This window comes from Coffea eugenioides, chromosome 11, assembly GCF_003713205.1.
Source record: "Coffea eugenioides isolate CCC68of chromosome 11, Ceug_1.0, whole genome shotgun sequence".
In the NCBI taxonomy this organism is placed as follows: domain Eukaryota; kingdom Viridiplantae; phylum Streptophyta; class Magnoliopsida; order Gentianales; family Rubiaceae; genus Coffea; species Coffea eugenioides.
Window position 1 is genome coordinate 44,358,710 of NC_040045.1, and position 19,396 is coordinate 44,378,105.

General features: G+C 37.8%; 2 protein-coding genes and 1 long non-coding RNA gene across 5 annotated transcripts; 1 reads left to right on the top strand and 2 right to left on the bottom strand.

Annotated features, from left to right (window-relative positions):
- Positions 1-1,211: 1,211 nt before the first annotated feature.
- On the bottom strand, positions 1,212-3,064 carry LOC113751061 (transcription factor MYB1R1). The gene is made up of 3 exons (XM_027294913.1): positions 2,560-3,064; positions 2,193-2,401; positions 1,212-2,073 (listed from the first exon to the last, which is right to left on the bottom strand). The coding sequence occupies exons 1-3, from the start codon at positions 2,852-2,854 to the stop codon at positions 1,561-1,563; spliced, it is 1,017 nt and encodes a 338-aa protein (XP_027150714.1). The 5' UTR covers positions 2,855-3,064; the 3' UTR covers positions 1,212-1,560.
- Positions 3,065-8,705: 5,641 nt separating this feature from the next.
- Positions 8,706-10,625, bottom strand: LOC113754090. The gene is made up of 5 exons (XR_003465129.1): positions 10,591-10,625; positions 10,275-10,490; positions 10,066-10,174; positions 9,530-9,930; positions 8,706-8,955 (listed from the first exon to the last, which is right to left on the bottom strand). It is a non-coding gene; the product is annotated as an uncharacterized LOC113754090 (long non-coding RNA).
- Positions 10,626-14,704: 4,079 nt separating this feature from the next.
- On the top strand, positions 14,705-19,024 carry LOC113753663 (protein COFACTOR ASSEMBLY OF COMPLEX C SUBUNIT B CCB4, chloroplastic). Of its 3 annotated transcripts, none has more exons than XR_003465054.1 (9): positions 14,705-15,054; positions 15,130-15,296; positions 15,423-15,522; positions 15,629-15,702; positions 16,368-16,549; positions 16,651-16,721; positions 17,191-17,274; positions 17,527-18,049; positions 18,138-19,024. XR_003465054.1 is itself a non-coding variant. In XM_027297878.1 (8 exons), exons 1-8 carry the CDS (start codon positions 14,890-14,892, stop codon positions 17,599-17,601), a joined length of 918 nt encoding a protein of 305 aa, XP_027153679.1. In that variant the 5' UTR covers positions 14,705-14,889; the 3' UTR covers positions 17,602-19,024. The 3 variants fall into 3 exon arrangements, 1 of the variants encoding a protein (XP_027153679.1); XR_003465055.1 differs by having other exon boundaries at positions 17,527-17,851; positions 17,942-19,024; XM_027297878.1 differs by having other exon boundaries at positions 17,527-19,024.
- Positions 19,025-19,396: the final 372 nt, after the last annotated feature.

The window sequence follows — 19,396 nt, forward strand, 5'->3', positions numbered from 1 at the left end:
TTGTTCTTCTTTTTGCGTTTTTTTGGATGACAAAGAATTCTCTAGTCTCTATGAGCTGCGTTACCCTGGTGTAATATTTAGGAATTGATTGCTCCTACTAATGAAGATTCGGATCCACGTAGGCCCTCGCCATTCAAGTATTAACCATCACCTGAAATGACCAATATATTTTAATTAAGTACCTGAAAATTCAACTAGTGTAATTAGCCGTACATAAAGCACGAGTGTGTTTGGATAGAGATAATTTGAAAAAAAAATAATTTGTCTCACAAATTTCTCAATTACCTTTTTATTTTCTCAATCACCGTTTTATCTCACATACATCATATCACAAAAAGTGTTACAGTAATTATTTCAAATAAATCATCCAAATAAACTCTTATCCAAACAAACTCACTGACACTTGGAACTAACTGCTTTTCTTCTTCTTCTTCTTCTTTCTGGACTAATTAGTGTTTGGATTGCATTTTCCGTGATTTTTCATGGAAAAATTACTGTAGCGATTTGATGTATGTGAGGGAAAAAAGTAATAAGGAAATGTGATAACGGAAAACGACGTAATTTTTCGACGGAAACCGGCAATCCAAACAAATTACCTGGATCTTCTTGCTACTTTAAAAAAAAATGCTACAATATTTTGATCACTACCTAATTAAGCAGTTGCTTATACCAGAAAATTATCACTTAACGATTCCTATAAATTGTTAGGTAAATTAACCATTCATGCCGACTTATAAACAAAAACTTTTCCTACAAGTATGTAGTGAGGTTACATGTAACATTACCCCTAATAAGCCTTAGACTAACAAGTCCAATCGAAGGATGCTTAGAAGGTTGAAGTTGCTTGATTACATGTTTAAATATTCCAAATCGCTTTTACACCATTGCTTGGTTGATGAGAAGAATATTTCTTTTGACTTCTCTTTCATATATACCCATTACCTTTCTAATATGCCAAGACCCAGTGAGCATGACGCTCTGGTCTGGCAGTTGTCATGTACCATATCCAGAGAAGAAGAGATGGCCTTAATTAGGGAGAGGGGAAAAATTACAAAAAGTCTGTGGGAATCATTTATGCCCAAAAATCATAAAAGCGCCACATTTCTGGTACAAATAGGGTTTGGTGGCATAGGAACCTTACGAATATTGGCATAAAGAGATATACTCCATACTGCTTTTTTACAAGTGGAAGCAACATAGTAAGGCAAGGGGACACCAACAAGCAGAAAGTTGATCCATTTTGCCTGTACGAGGCCACAAAGGAATCAGCCATAAATAAAACAGGAATTTCCCCAACTATTGAAAGTGACTTAACGTTATCTCACTCTCATCACATTATTAATTAATTAATTAATTATTACCCCCAAACCCTGTACAACAAGGAATTGTCTCTAATTAACCACCTAATAATCTAATGCTAAAAGCTAATCAAACCTAACCCTATCATATTATGTTACTCTAAAAAAGAAAAGAAAAGAAAAGCTCTACTTTACAACACAGATTGCATTAGTTATAATAACATTACTACTTGTACGTACTACTAATTAGGCTTTTTCTCCATCAAGCAACACTGATGATGCTATCTCCACTGCTATTGTCAAAACTACTTGGCATGGCCTGAAATGGTGATGTGTGCCTCGCCGGCGGTGACGATGATGACGGCGAGTGCTGCTCTGATGATGGTTGTGATGCTGCTGATGACGAAGGGGTTGATAGTTTTAATGATAAAGGCAAAGGGTCTGGGATGGTTGTCTTGTTTAAGTTGAGATCTGCCATTTTTGAGGATGGAGGGATCGGAGCAAGAGGGATTGGACGAATAAGCTTAGGAGTTGGGGATGATGCATTGTTGGTACGGTTTAGCAGCAATTGATTGTTGGCTGGTCCTAATGTAAGGCTCTCTAACGATGATGCACCCTTGACTGGGCTGACTGGTAACATTACAGGCGCAATATTTGTTGGATAGGTGGACATGGGAAATTTTTCCAGATTGTTGATTAGATTTTTCTGCTGTTGCATTGCTGGTTGAGGCACGGATTCTTCTTGTGTTCTGTCTTCCATTGCTGAGCCCAAAACCTGTCAATTCATTTCAGAAAGGATTTCCTAGTTTAGAAAAATAATTGACAAGGGTATTTATTGGTTGAATAATAATAATCTTCATCATAATAAACAAATAAAAGTGATTGGTTGAATACCGTATCAGTGGTGATGTCAAAGAGACTAGATCTCCGGCGCCTCCGGCTGTGATTGTTGCGGCGGAGGAAGTATTTCTGAGCATGGCTAGCAACCTGAGTAGGTGTACGTGTCTTAACAAAGTTTCTTGAAATTCCTCTCCAATCTCCTTTCCCCACTTTTTGCAATCCCAGCAAAAATAGCCTGTGCTCGTCCTCAGTCCAGGGCACTCCTGCATACATATATTTATATATATATATATACACACACACCAATTCATCATCCAAAAACTCATACGGTTCCTACAATAAAGTGAGAGCCCCTTCTCGCTATGTATCAAATTTAATTTAACGGACATATATATATAAGAGTGATTTTAGAAGATATTACCTCGTTTTCGTTCCCGGTTTCTAGCAGAAGGATGGACAACATCATCAGAAGCATATCCGGCATTAACATCATTATTATTCATGGAATCCTGAGGCTGCTCAAACTGAGCAAGATTGTTCATACTAGCACTTTTCCTGAATGATCCCTCCATCACTCTCACACCAAACAGCATGAACCCTTTATTACAACCTTCAGCCGCAGCCGCCGCGGCCGGCCCGGCACCACTAACTTCCGGGCATGTTTGCCAGCAGTTCTGGCCATCATTTCCACACTGCAGAGAGCATGAGCTGGCCATTTTTCGCAGCCTCCCCAGCTGGCTATTCCCTTACTTCGTCAAGAAAATTAAGAAATAAAACGTACGGTTAGATGATATACTGCTATCAAGCTTGGTGCAAATGATCCTCAGCCGCCCATACAAGCAAAAGGAGAGAGAGAGAAAAAGAAGGGAAAAGTAGAAATGGACGCTTTCTTTTTCCTTTTTCTTTTTTTTTTTTTTTTGGTTTTGCTCTCTCCTGAGAAAGATAGAAAGAAAATAAGACAGAAGAAAGGATGAATAAGAACGAGTGGGATGCCGCTGTTGTTGATATTATTATACCATAGCATTCAAGCTAGGGTTTTCTTTGTTTATTAGCTTGTGCTTAATGACTTCTTTCTTGGTACTACTACTATTACTTAAAATATTCCAATGCTTCGCAGGGACATTGCAAATACCTACAACTCTAAATCTCGAACGTCAACTATCAAAATGAGCCCAAGACAGAAAGTCACAAAAATCAAAGCCATCAACTTCAAAGAATCAAAGTCGTAGTGGGTGAGTTCTTCACTGGAAATAGAGTAGCGTCATTATTATCACTAAAACCACGTGTCTCCATAATCTCTCCTCCGTCCTGTGGTTCCTTCTAGCGGGGGTAATTTTTTTTTTTTTTTTTGTCAAAAAAAAAAAGCGGGGGTAATTGGTAAGGGCGTTTTATTGAGTACTGGAAATTGACGTGATTAATTAACGATTGTTAGACATTTGACTTTCTTGCCAAAAAAGAAAAAAAAAAAAGAAGTGTCGAATTACTATTGCCAAAAAAAAAGAAGTGTAGAAGCATATATAAGGATCAAGACTTTTTATCATGGACTAGCTAGTGACATTTTTAATTAGCAGAATGCATGCATGAAGATTGATGAAGAGAATTACTATTGATGAATTTTTAGTACTGTAGTAACTTTTAAATTAGTTGATGAATATTTTGAACCGATCGATGAAAGTAGTAGTATAAGTTAGGTGATAGGGGAGAATTAATGCTCGCCCATTAGTGGAAGTATTATTAAATGCTTAAGAATCATTAAGAAAGAAATATGAAAGAAGGAAGGGCAGAGAGAGAGAGAGAGAGAGAGAGAGACAGGATTCAAAAAAAAATGGAAAGAAAAAGGGATGGTGGAGGTGGAGGGGCAGTTCTCCACCGTCAAATTGGCATATTCGGGGGGGGTTGTGTTTCTTTTGGAAAAAGATATGATGGTTGTCTCTCTATTACTAATAATATTTTGCTTTCGTCCTGCCATTGGCTTTGTATAGTGATAGTCAGTCACCTTTGGTGGTGGTCTGGTGGTGGTGGACGACTGGTGGGTGTGATTTGCGAATTGTGAGGATAAGGGGCATTAAGACCCCACTTATCATCCCTCCTCCCCAACTCTTTTTCATCAGCCTTTTCGAGTGGCTGTAGTGGAAGTTCCTGTTTCTTCTTCTTCTTCTTCTCTCATCTCACGGTCCCTTCCCTTCCTCTCCTCTCCTCTCCTCTCTAATTTTTTTTTCATATTTTTATTTTTATGAATTCATAAAAAAAAATAATTCATATTTAATTACACCCCTTCACATGATTTTGTAATATATATTCACAGGTTTGTTCAGATCAATTTTTCCAGTGTCTTGCCTTTTTCTTGGACCCGGGCTGGAACGGTTGTCAGTGCAATCGTTCCGGAAGCTTATGTGCATTTTGTACACGATGTAATATCATTTGTACACGATATAACACTAAAATAACAGCGAGTAACACTAAAACAATATTTTATGGATCTCACACATGTTAAAATCTAGACCTTACAAATTTTGTTGGCCAAATCTTGGCCATTAACTGGCAGGAACGTCCCTGCCCCTTCTCCCTTTTTCTTTTGTAGCCGACATATATGCGCATGAACCCTCGTGGTCATCTGACTTTGTATTTTATTTCTAGTATCCTTCCTGTTAAGTTGTCATTGCTTATTGGATCAACCAATAATTAGTAGTACTATGACATATACATATACATACATATATATATATATATACACCAAGACCAAGCTTCCTTCCCCACCATTTCATCTGAAAAACCATGACATCCCCCTCAGTTAATACTAGCTAGTCCGCCTTCCAAAAATGTAACGTAACATATATATATATATATTTAAAAAAAAAAAAGAGTGAACTATTTTATTTGTCAGAAGAGAGAGAAAGGGTGGAGCTGTATTTATTTTGTGGAGGAGGAGGAGGAGGAGGGAGAGAAGAGAAGTGGATGGATAGCACGTTTTTCTTATCCTTATTAATTTCTCCTCTCCATCCATCCCTTTCATAGTTTCATTCAATTGTCCTTTTTTTTTTAACTTGCGTGGGCGTCCGGCTGTGCCATTGTCTTGTCGCCCTGTTCAGTACAACACAACGAGGACCAATAACATACACAATAGGGTGAATACATTCATCACAGTCTTTTTCTTCACAACCCTTCTGCTGATTATTGACCTAAAAAATCAATCAATATAATAATGTCCCGTAAGAAACAAACATTACACGCCCCATCTTATCCCTTTACGGTGGTTTAAGCGTACGTGTGCTCCCTGTTCAATTTCCATGGTACAATATTTTTGGGCTAGTACGTGTTATTATGTGCGTGGCTGCCCCACAGGATCATTTCAAACGATGAACGGTCCTGAATTACGACAGCAGATTTCCAGCATAAGCACGTGATGGGATGGGGATGGGATGCATAAAATTACTCTGCCACTATCTACTAATTTTTACACTACTTGAAAGCCAATCAAAAACGCAAACTTGACCTAATCCCCAGTTCATAAGCTATGATGTGGAACCGTTTCTTGATTTGAGAATCATGGACGTAAAAGCAAAACACTGCTGATTATAAATTACTTCACAATCACAAAATCAGACTACAATAAAAGGATCGGATCACAATTGCGCTGCCAAACTGCTTGCTAGGGTAGTATCAAGGATGCTTTCCGATTCCATCACAGGTTAATAATTGTTAGTACGTGTGTGTGTTTACATATAGCAAGATGTAATTTAAGGGTGCGTTTGATAAAATTAAAGTCTGAAAACTGAACTGCATTCATTAAATTATTGAATTATTAAGTATTAAATCAAACATATTTGATTGTATATCGCATGCATTCGATGATAAACTTATCACTTATTTCTGAGAGCAAGTTTTACCTAGATTTGAATACATTAAGTTTAAGTGCTGAATTGAATTATGAAACAAGACCTAAGTATTTTGACAAGTGCTCATTATGTTATCGTTCAAAAAACTCCTATAATTATATATAGTAGTATTTATCATAATCTTATTATTGTGAATTTATTACAATTTTGTGGGTAAAAAAGCCCCACATCCAATGATTATCTTGCACTGGCATTACATCACACAATTGAGGTGACTGAACGTTACTAAGAGATTGTTAATCAAATTGCACTTTGGCCTTTGCAATGTTTGAAGTCAGGAGGAAAAAACTTCGATTAAAATGAAAACACGTGATAAATTTTCACCTTTCCTTCCCATGTTATTTCAGACAGTTGATGAAAAGGCAAAATAATCAAAATTGTCCTTGCAAATTTACCGTTTTAAGTTCTTCAATTGTGTTCCAAGGGCAAAAGTGGTCATAACAAAGAGAACCATCCTGCAAAATTTGTTCTTTCCATTTCTCCCATCCCAGACTTGGAAAGGAAAAAAGGGACAAAGAACAGATAGATAGAGATAGTGAGAAAATGTACAACCATCAATTTTTTTCCTTCTTTTATTTTTATAATCTTTTTTCTTTTTCCCATATCTTTGCTTCCAAACTGGCCATGGCCATGAGAAAAGATTGAACAAAAAAAAAAAAATCATTCATTGGGCTTAAGCTCTATAATTTTAAGACGGCTTAAACTCTTTGGTTTGGAGATAAATTGGACTCCAGACCCCTTTTCTTCCCCATGCAACTTCCCTATCAATTTTTTGAAATCATAATCATTTTTCATTTTTCCCCTCCTCCATTTCTAGAATCAGGAGTATAAATAACTTTTCCCTCCGTCTCCCTTTTCCCCTTCCATCTTCCCTTTTCACTCTGAAATTCTCAATGTACAAAAGATTACATAGACGACGAAAGAGAATTTGAAAGAACTTTTTGTTCTATTGTATACATAACCCATTTTGTGTAAGCCCCTTAGAATCCCTTGCTTCTAATTGTCCTCCTCATCTTCCGGTGAATTTTGAAGAAGTAGTGAAGATATATATTTTCCCCATTTTCATGTGGAATTAAGGTTCAATTTGGAAGCACAGGGACTCTGTTATATTCAACTATTTTTCATCCTTCAATTTTCTAGTTTTATGATTATTGTTACTATGGTTGTTTCTTTTCCTACCTCCTCTATCCACTCTGCAATTCTCAAAAACAATAAAAGAAACTATTCTAACTTTTGGAGGCAAGAAAATAGATTACACATACAGCTTTATCAGCAATTCCAGCTCCTTTTATCATTTTCCAATGAATCTTGAATAAGTAATGAAGATTTCATATTTTTTTTTTCATTTTTTTTATGTAAATTTAGGGTTCAACGTTAGAGTAAAAAGATCCTTAGTAAAAGCGCAAGAGTTTTCCAGTATTTGAATACTCCTTGTCCTGTGATTTTTGGGTGTGGTGATTATTGTTAATGTTGTGGTTGCCTTGTCTGTTGATGATTGTCGTTGGAAATTTGGGTGAGGTGTGGTGCTGGTGGTTGGTTTGTTGAGATGTGGAAGAGACGGAGATATTTCTTGCATTGAGGCCTTACAAATTCCATAAAAAGACATGTATAACTTTGTTTTCTGTAAATTTTTAGGAGATGTTAGGTTAAGAAAATACGAATTTTAGGAGATGCAAGGGTTTTCTATGAATGATGCAAGGTTGAGATCATTACAAAAAAAATATGATTTTAGGGGATGTTAGTAATATTTTTGAAACTTTAGGAATGTCAAGAAATATTAACAAAAATCTCAAGGAGAGGTTTCTAAAATTATCTCCAACCAAAAGGGTGAGAAATATACCTTTTACAAGTTTGAGGGACAAAAATTATACACTTAATAGTTGGAGGGTTAAAAATCTACAAACTTAATAATTTGAGAGCCATCCAAATTTGTTGCCCTTGATTTTTGGTTTCTTTATAGTACATTTTGTGACTTGGACGGTCTAGATTTGGGGATACCAAAAAGAAAAGCAGACTTGGATATGCAAATGATATAGGCTAGGTGTGTCCACTAAATTAGACTTACAAGTGTGCTTGTGTAACGGGCACACCACATCATATTATCCAGTAGTGCTTGTTGAACTAGAAAGTTCTTATATTTTCAAAAAAAAGTATTTGAGATCTGAAGGGCATGAATCTGGTCTAGGTCTATCTTGTTCTGATATATTTGATGGTAATAAATAATTGAAAATCTCATATTTTGATATTTTAATTCAAATCATGAAAAATTATGTATAATTTTTAAAATTATAGTAATAAATTATGTGAAAAATTCGGGGGTAAAGTGTATTTTGTCCAAAAAAAAAAAAATCACATTTGAATCTTAGTTCTCGATTCCTTTATGATTGTTCTTCTGGGTTAATGTGTTTTCCTTTTCTGTCCATTCTTCTGCTGCCGGGTTGGTTTTTTTTTTTTTGGAAAAAATTAATATATGTTTGCGAGCGATAAGCTTAATTACTAAAAAGTAACCTTATGTCCTTTCTTCATTCATCCATCAAAATGGAATAATTAGCCGACTGAGTCATTCTTACTGCTCCCTTCAGAGTCGCACGATGATAAATTCATTATGAATACTAGGTGGTAACACCGCGCCTTGCGCGGTGGTATACATGCCCAGTTAATGTTAGCTAGTAATATTTGTGAGACTGAAGAATAGGGGTAAAAAACGGAGCTATATTATACAAGAATAAAAGTGAAAAAGCAGTTGCACTGGAAAGAAGTCGTAATTATACAGGCGTTGTAAAAATGTAAAAAATTCTTTTTCCGGTGAATGAATAGAACATTTAAGGTGTTTAATTAAAACAATAACTTACTCACTATTTCAAGCAGGTGCTTAGAATCTAATATTTGAGAATCCTTATCTTGGGCAAACCTTTAATCACCTATAAACAGGAAAACCATTTATAAGATCTAGTGAATCAGAAACAATTAATCAATAAAAGATTGCTGAAAATACTTGATTTAATATCCACTTAAGGCTCGTAAAACAAATATTCAAAAGATTTCAACAAGAGACAATTCTCTGTGCTAAAAGACATAAAATTCAACACAAAGCATTCAAAAGAGTAGCATCCCAAGATCTTTTGTAACGTAAAATTTTGGCCAATGACCAACTTGGCACAGAACTCCTAGAGAAGAAATTCATTAGTTCTTCAAGTGTTGGAAACCCAATGAAGGAAAAAGAAACGGAAGAACCGAAGCAAAAAGAAAAACATTTTGAAGATGAAGAAATATATTTTAAACAAGTAAATCTTTTTAGTTACCATATACATTGCTTTTTTTGAGAAGATCAACAAAATACCTGCGTGAAAGACGCCAAAAAATGATTAAAAAGAAAATTTGAATGAGTTTGAAAAGAGCAAAGGCCAAAGAAAATAACCAAAGAGAAAGCATACCAGGTCTGAAGAGAGCAATTTAAAGGAAAAAATTAAATCAGAATGATATAACAAAACTTACGTTTTCCCTCACTAGTTGTTTTTCACGGGTGGCCATTTTTGCTTCCAGCTCCAGAAGAAATCCAAGAAAGGCGAAAGCTTAGGTTAAGCTGAATAAACAAAAGGTCATTTTCTTCAGCAAATTATAGGCACATAAGTAGGTGAGGCAAATCATTTTCACCATCTGATTTAAATAAAAAAAGAAAGGCAATCTGTTCCAATACAAATCTACAGCGTTGTTGGTCCTGTGCAAAAAATCTGTAAACCAGTTGACATCAAAGAATCTTCCTGGCGCTAAAACAATTGGCTTGTTTGCTACATCCTTGTAGATTTCTAGTACTTTGTTGTGTAGTACGATTGTATTAGAAGCATACTGATCAGGTGCAACTCTTGTCCCAACTTCACCGCCGGAAAGTTCATTCCCTGGCCAAAATAGATGATGAAAAATTACCATCCGAAACTAATCTCAAGCTATCTAAATCATTTGAAAAAACTATATAAAAACAGAGAAGAAGCATTTCTGCAGCAGGCTAACCATAGAAAGGTAAATGATATTACCAAGTTCCCAGCCATATATGTTGTAGCCCTTTTCAACAATGTAATGAATAAAAGCTTCACCATTTGAGGAATCCCAAGCTCCAACTATTGAACCATCGGACCTTATTCTCTTCCCATTCAGAGCATTCAAACAAAATATAATTTCAGCCCAGGAATGAAGACAATGATTCATTAATTTTAGATCGATGAGAATAATGATAAATAATTACCAGTCTAACTAACCAAGGCAGTGCTTCTTATGTACCCAGATTTCTTGAAAAAGGAGTTTAATTCATCCCATCAAGACGAAGGAAGGCACCATTGAGTGAAGCCAAACAACTCTGGGGAATTCTTAACAAATGAATGGCAGCATTGATTACTCTGAGTTTGATATATGACATTATCTTGCAGGGTGCCCCCAAGTCTAATCTTTAATGGCGAAAAAGCTGCAAAATTAGGGGAAGATAGCAACTTGAGCTCCCATAACGGGACTATAACGTTAGAATGCCATTTTTAGTAATCAAGAAAGCTAGAAAAAGTTAATACCTTTTACTGCATTTAATAAAATTATGTTGTTAAGATCCTGCAAATAAAACAAGAAACAGATCAAACCAGTCCATTAAACACTCATCTTTTACTTCAAATTGGTCACGCATATAATAGCCCAGAATCATTTTGGACAATTTGAAATTCGATAACATCTCTCTCAGAACACAATCAAGATCTTTTGGACTTTAATCAAAAGGCAAACAAAACAGAGCATAAATGATAAGCGACAAGTATTGTCTTCTTCCCCTTTTACAACTTCATTGCTGAAAGCATCAGCAGCCATCAAAAAACTTTTCTGACACACCATCTAAAGCATAAAAATCACATCTTTTTAACCGGAAATGAATTTGAAGCTGAAATATACAGCTCAAACAAGCCATCATCCCCTTGTTATAAAAGACGGCATTGGTTCAGGTGGATAAATCCATCAACAACTTCAGCATACCAACGTAGTAAGCTTGCAGGTAACATTAAAAAAGGCACACACACACACGCATTGACATAAACATGAGACACAAAATAGCTGCAAATGCAGGAAAATGGAAAGTACCAGAATGAGAAGGGATCCAAGGTGGCACAAATGAAATCGTCATCTATTTCTCCAATGGCACTAATCCCATCTACAAATACAAAGCCTTGGGATGTTCCAGTGTCTTTTACAATCTCAGAGTACACGAAAATGGAGCTATAACTAAACAAAGACAACCATATCCACAATCCCACGTAGTACACAACTAAATAGCCCATCTTTATATCTTGAAGCTAATCTTCAAGATCTATCCCCCAGAAGAAAATGCTTAGCTGGAATGCTACAATTTTTACTCCATTGCAGGGCTCGCTGGGAAGTTTATGATAGCAAAAGAGAGGATACCAATTAGCAAAGATAGATGGTATTAAGCTGAGGTGACATTAGATGAGTCATAAATGCCTAAGATAGCAAATTTACAGGTAATTTAGACTAAAGGCCCCAATTTTTTTTGGGACTGAGGCTATTTAAATCGAAGGTACAAGAAAAATTCAAGATTTAAAGCTTGGGCTCTGAGTAAGAAATTTGAGGCATTTCTAATTGGACAAATCAGTTGGGCTGGAGCAGCAAATTTCTCTGACTTCCGATAAGTCTAAGATTTGGCTGCAACTCCAGCACTATTCTCAGTTTCCTGATTTCAATAATTACTTCGCTTTCATTTTCGCTCGTGCTCGGGTGTTCTATTTTCTCTCCTCTTTCTGTCTCTCTTGCTTTCCTTATAGTATCTATTTATTTTGAGCACTCAAGCAACACTTCTTATCCTTCTTGTAGCAATCTCGGCCGAAGAAAAATACCAAAAACACCAGAAAAAAATGAAGAAAATGAAGAAAAACCTGAAGCCAACAGCATCAAACTATTCTTTCCTTTTCTCCTCCTGGACGATTGCTCTTCACGATGCATGAATCAGATCAAGCTAGGCAATAAGACAAGGAGACAAAACATTAATAAATTTTTTATTTCCCTTCTTAAAGTGCAACGAAGTTTTATTGTGGAAAAAAGAAAAAAACAGAACAGTTATGGCAAGAAAGTAAGGAAAAAATTATGCATAAGAGGAAAAAAAGAGGAAGTAAAACTGAGAGAAAAAATAAAACCCATTCCTCTCCTTAAAGGGCGACAAAGATTTCCTGCGAAAAAAAAGGAACAAAACGGTTATGACAAGAAGGGTTAAAATAAGGAAGAAATATGGACAAGGGAAAAAAAGGATAATAAAACCGAGGGGGAAAACAAACCTCGTGAGTACATGATTCTCACCTTCCAACACATGAGGGAAAAAAATTAGGGAGAATGCGAGCTTGAAAAGTATACAAATACATAACGGCCAATGTATTTCTTTGAATTGAAAGACACAAAATGCAATATAAAGTTGCACACAATGAAGCAAAAGAAGACACATTGCAAGTTAAGCGTGTAAAAGGAAAGCAAACATAGCATGTAATGGAACGGAGCAAGCATAGCAGTAAGAGAGATAGGGGGGGGAGAGGTTGGAGCGAACAGAGAAGCAAGCCATAACAACAAGAATAAGAATATATAAAAAAACCACAACAGGGTGATGCGAAACCAAGTAGAAAGGAAATTACCTGGAGCAACAGGCAGGCGTAAGCAGAAGAACAAGCTAGATGAAGCAGTCGAAATGGGCCTGCAGAAACCAAAAGGAAGACTGTCAAAATTTTTTTTTCTTTGATGCAAAACTGAAACCCTGATAAACCACCAAAGAAAAAACAAAGTAATCCAAAAGGAAGAAAACGAACATATGATACACCAAACAATTGCCAAAAAACGATTAGAATGAGCAATGCTGAGATCAACATAATGTCTTTTCCTTACTGGTTTATAACAGTGAAATGAGCTATTGCTAATTATCTGGTTGTCCCAAGTAAAATTTGTTTTCCTCGGAACATGTTTTGTATCAAAACTAACATGAATTGTTGGTCAACCAAATAATTAAAAATTACAGAAGCATGTACAACAACATCCAATTTTTTGGCACAAAAAAAAAAAGATAAGTTGGACAAGAGCTCTCTCCTTGCTTCCATCTTTCAATGCAGTTTTTGAGCTGCAAATAGGGTGATCAATTGAGCTTTTTTTTGTTTCTTAAATTTTCTACAAGACTATCATCATTCAATAGGGAATTATAGTGACCTGGTGAAAGGATCCATTAATTTAAAAATCCACTACTAAAAGGCCTCAATTCCAACGCCTTAATCCTAAAGTCGAAGCATGACTTTATTTTAATAAGCGCAATAATAGACAGCTACTATAGTGGCAATACAGCGGTATACAAGTATGCATAATAAAAAATAGTTTTCAAAGATGTATTTTAAAAAAATTTTGGGAGAACAATCTGCCTCATGGAAGGGCAATTGGGCGGTTTGTTATTCGGTATCTTGATTGGGTTAAGCAGACTGTACAGCAACAACAATGTAAAGCGGGGAAAATACAGCATACGGAAGACTGAGGATCAGGCGGAGGCAGTAATTTGAGGGAGAATTTGGAGGGGGCAGCGCTAATTTGGGGGGCAGGGGGGGAGACGGAAGCACACTGATCCACTAAAATTAAGAACCAGAAAGCGAGGGTGGGAAAAGCGGGGGGAGGGATTCGTCCAAAACAGATGCTGTAATTGGTGGGATGTGCAATCAACAAACATGGAGGGGAAAAGAAAAGGAAGGGGAAACGGAGAAGGCGATAAAAGCAGGTGGAAAAAAGAGGAGCAGAGGTTACCTGGCGGAGCGAAATGGGAAGCAGGGAGAAGGAGCAGCAGCAGGGAAACACCAACGGAAGAACAATTGACCAGTCGTGGGGAGAGGTAAGGAGAAGCAGCTACATCGGCCATCATTGCAGCAACCTAATCCGTCAGCAGCCACGGGGAGACAGCAGAAGGAGAAGGCGTGTAAGGGGGCAAAGCGGAACAGTAAAGGCTGGGGGGACGCAGCCGGACAGAGCGATGGAGCGGGGAAAAAATAAAAAAGAGAAGAAGCCAAGACGGGGGAAAAAGGGGATTTTTTAACATATGGGGCAGGAAAGATTTGGACCTTTACGGGGGGCTAAATTTTGCAGCTGAACGAAACAAAACAGAATCTGTGGTCGAGGAAGAAAGAAAAAGAAGGACAGAAGGAAGATGGAGCCGCTAGAGACGAGCTGGCTCAGCCAGCAGAGAGGCACCTGACGGAGCCAACCTAACGGATGCAGGCAAACAGGGCCAACGAAAGACGGGTCTTACAAGGTGAAACTTGAGTTGAGGGTAAAAGTTGAGGGTAAAACGTGAGCTGCAAAGAAGACCGCACAAGGAGGAAAAGCTTCCGCTTGGTGGAGTTGGTACACAGGAGACTGAGGAAGTGGCAGAGAAGTGATCCACGACCTCAGCCAGCCTCCAACCGAGCAAGAAGAAAGAAAGAAAAGAAGAAAACAGTGCGGGGAAAAAAAAAGGACACCAAACAAACGAATCCCCAGCCGCCACGCGGAGGACGACCACGCCGACGTGGACACCGGGCTTCCGCCCTTAGTCTATATGGTTAATGAATTAAGAACCACCATCTTATTGATCAATTTAACTTTGCGTTGATCATTCATGTCAACAAGAAACCCATTTCTGGTTTCATGCTGCTATATCGGAAAACTGGGTCAGCGACACATAGCTCAGCTCAAAGGTGTTTGTTCCCCATGCTCCAGTACTTGTTGTACCAAATTGGCTTAGTTATTGGTGGATTGGCCAATGCTAATCCGTTTCAAGTACTACGATAATATCCCTTCCGCTACAACTAACTGATTTTTCAATGGGGGCGGGAACACTTATCCGTCCGACTCCATTAAAATCCAGCCCCCTGTCCCAGCAACGGCCACCCCCCCGCCCTCCGACTCCCGGTTATCATTCCTCTAATTCTATTTCTATCCCGCGCTCCTCCACCCCCGTTAAGGCATCGTCTTCTCTAAATTCCCAGGTCCGTGCGTCTATAAATGAATTAGTTAGCATTTCTTCAAACAAAATTTGCAACACTTACGAATGAAATGGGCAGGGAGATTATCGAGGCCCGAAGCCAAAACGGGAATGGGTAGCAGATTGGGTTTCTCAGAACAACGACGTTGTTAGGAGCTTGCCCATTTATGTTGGAGGGCTGTCGCTATTAGCTGTTCTCGTTAATCGTACTATTTCCGGCATTGCTCCGGTTGCTGATGCCAGCAGGTCAGTCCAATTCATACCTTTGCACCCTATACTGCTAGAAAAGAAATTTTCGAGATTTGATTTGTAATTTTTCCAAGAATTTACTATTTCTCCCCTCTCACAATTCAAAGCCTCGACTTTCTGTAGTTCTCAGTCTAGAGCAGATCTATTGACCCTTGGATTGGCTGTCACGAACATCCTGAATGGTCTAGTATGGCTTTCTATCAGACCAAAATCTGTGTCTGCGGTGAGGCTTTTCAATTTTAATATACTTGATATCCTGCTCCTGCACATTATTTTCTTATCTGTAGTTCCACAATATTTTGTCCTTCAACTATTTTAAGTTTCCACAGGTAAACCCTGAAGGTGTGGAGTGCCAAAGTATATGTCCTTTGCTTCCTGATTTCATATCCTCAGAGCTCCTTTGGTAGGACGCTTTCATAGTGCCGGTCCAATTGTTCTTGATAATGTTTCGTCTATGTCTTAATTCACTAGTCATGCCTGGGAAGTTTTGGTGAATCCCTTGAATAGTTTCAGCTGCTATTTTTTCTAGTGATATCGAATTTCATCAGTCTAATAGATGGTTTTGTAATTTGTGAACTGCAATGGTGTTGCCCTGTATCAATATTTTCTCTGTATGTGCGGCATTTACTGGGATCCTTGAATGGACTAGATAAGGTGATGACTGGAGATGTCTCTTCTGATGGTTATTGGTAACTGGGGATTACACCATCCATTGAAGATGATTGTTGTGATGATTTAGAGCCCATAAGCATTAGTATTGCAGCTCATCATATTCTGGATAAGCATACAACTACTAGATCGAGCAAATGATTGGGGCTAAAATTGTGGTGTTGAGGACTCAGACGATGAATGAACTAGCAAAAAAAAAAAAGATGAAAATGGGTGAACTATTATGACAGAAGACCTTTATATCGGATTTTAGAGTTAATGAGAACTAACTATTCACTTAAAAACGCTTAAGGAAAAGCTTTTGTCCTACTTAAAGGTGGAACGCCAGAATGGACATCAATCAAGCTGTTTGATGATGATTGACAGCATTCTGAAGATGGTAATTTTGCTTATTCTCAGGGTATGGGAGTCTCTATCAGATGCAACATGCTGCAGGTCTCTCATTATTGTGTATGATAAGAGAGTCATCCTCCAAATAGGGTTTGCTACTGCATCGTCTAATACTGACGATGCAGTAGTGGTTGATGTTGATAAATTGATGAAAGGATCGCTTTACCAGGGTGCTTTGAAATCCAAATCACGTAAGAGACCTGCATTCACCTTCATTTGGTTCTGGCATGTTTGGTATAATGTTTATCCCTCAGGTGTTTTTTGAAGATGCGAATTATTACCTTGTTTGCAGAGAGCTACTTAGCCAACTTATCTCTTTATCCTGCCAAGTCTGAGTTGCCATTTCTACCTCCCAATACACAGGTAGTCATGATTTTTTTCTGTCTGCATAATCATGATTGAGATATATTTTCTTCGTTGAGAAGTTTGATGAGATTGAGAGATACAAAAAACAGTATAACAACTTATCTTGGAAAATGATTTTCCTTTGTTCTTATGATCCTTTGTTTTCATGGTTACATGTTATATGAAACAACTTTAAAAAGGTGAGCACATTCTAGGACTTTTTTAATTTTGTCAAAAATCCAGGAGGTTATTAACTTGTTCGATTGTTGATTCAAGATTGTTAAAAGGGAATTGATCATTTCATTTTCCATTATACTCCAAGATACTGATGACTGGATTATATATGAGCATGAGCAAACAAAGAAGGGAAAAAGAAAATTTTGTGCAATTCTTGCAATTCCTGCAATCCCTGAAATTTTGTTATCCTGTCAATTGTTTTCCCCATGGCCATATAGTGTTTTTTCTGATCCCCATATTGAATCTCTAGGCAGTCATCTTGCAACCCCTTGGTGATAAAGGACTCGCCATAATTGGTGGTGACATGATCCGGGGATTCACTACTTCTGACCAGGTGAGAAGCTAAGAATTGTTTTTAAGTTTCAATTATGCTTTCTTCTCCGCTTGTACAGTTTTTACTTTTAAGTGGTATTACTGATTAACATCTATAAACACAGAATTACATCCTTTATTTGTGTATTTGAACACTTGGCTGTTTCTTTCTTTGGATTAAGTTTGTTGTTAGACTGTAATGCTCCCTGAATTCATGATCTAGGTTACCTTTTTGCCATTATTAAGGTATATGTCTTCTCTCTTTGACGCACAGGCATGGATCACCCTGGTTGGAGAAAAGTTAGATGCTACACTTGCAAAAATGAACAATATTCCGGTGAATGCATAAGATGCATGCTCAGCTGATCAGTCCCATCAAGTTATTGAGCCGCTTCTTTCAAGTCTTAAGTTGATACACTTGTTTAATGTGCCACAGTTCCTCTATCAGCTATTGCATTTTGAACTCGGAGAGAATGTCAGTTCAAGTTCCAATCTTCTGGCAGAATCTCCTCAGAAGGGAACAGTAATGTTTTGGAAGTTACTCCCTTCATTTGTGTAATAAAGAATCTTCCCAAAAATCTCAACGTTTCTGAGCTATTGTAAGAATCGTTAGCAACCGTAGGTTTAAGCTTTTAACCCTGATCCATATACCAAATTGGGATTATTGACACTACATTACCATTCCTTAGGGCGATCGCTAGTATCCTTTATGCTGCTTTCTGCTAGATCAATCGCAACTATCATTAGGCATTCACAACTTATATGCTGCTTTCTGCTGGAGGAGGACTGAGAAAATGGTACTTTTTATGGACAAAACCGTCCTTGTCTTTTGGAACAACAGAACTCTTCCCCAGACATTTGATACTTAAGAACCAACTTGTGCAGAGCAGAAGATGCACGTAGAAATGATCCCACGAAAAGCATGGTCTGCTCATCTAGTACCTTGAATGATGATTCCAGTTAGCGAAGGTTCGTAAATTGAGCTGTAAATTCTTGACGAGGAAACTTGTAGCAGGATACGGCACACAGCAAGAAATCAGATCTCAGTGCCAACGTATGTAGCTGTGCGATAGGAATGGGGAGCCCTCTGAATTCAGTAGCTACCAAGTGCAGAGTAAATCACCACCTCTACGAGAAAGGGAAGAAAGTTGGGGAACATCTTGGAAGAGCATGTTCGGAAGATGAGGTGGTTCTGGATTTTGCAAACAAAAGAGGGACCTTCAATGAGCAGTGACAGTCCCATCAAACTTAAAAAGAAGCAAAGACCTCAAGATGCTGCAACCCCTTACACTCTCTGATCTCCAAGTGCTTCAACCTAAGAGCATGGCCAACATTGGCAGCAACAACCTTCACATCACATAGAGATGGTGCATGAACAATTGATAGCTCCTCCAGTTGGGGACAATTATGCAAGAAGCAAGGCACGTGCTCATCGGCTAGACCGACAGAGTGCAGGCGGAGGGAAGCCAGCTGCTTTAAATCCCTGCCTAATTTCATTAACTCAGTTATTGGAGTTGGCGAGGTGTAACACCTTTCAGCCTCCGAAAGATGGCGGGTCTGACATCGTGGATGAATTACATACTCATCTGAAAAGTTGAACTCAAGCCTGCGAACCCCCTTGGCTGCTGCAAACTGGATCCATCTGTCGGTGTTAGTCAATTCATCCTTGTCCCTCCTTGATGCGAGGCAAGTACTCCCAATTCACGTACTTGCTTCGTTCCTCTGTCATAATTTACCATACCATACCATAAAACAGCCGCTGGCATGTCTTATACAGCCGCTGTAAAATTTCCATAAACTCACTCACCTATGGGAAACAACACTACTTCTGGCTGCCTCTTTAACTGACAGCGTAACAAAGATTTCTATGAGGATTTCATCCAGCAATTCATTAATAAGATCTGAGGCATCCATGAATATGATCCTCTGTCTTTCGTTTGATTTCAACATCATGGTACTTATCGCTGCAGGCTTTCATCATCATGAAATTATTTTGATTCTTCTCATTTCTTAGAAATTGATTCGATGTTAAACTTTCAAATACTACTTTGTACGAGGGATAACTATATATTTTAAGAAGAAAAAAAAAGAAGGGTATTAAATACCGTAAATAGATATAGACTAAGCTCGATTCCACTTAGGAA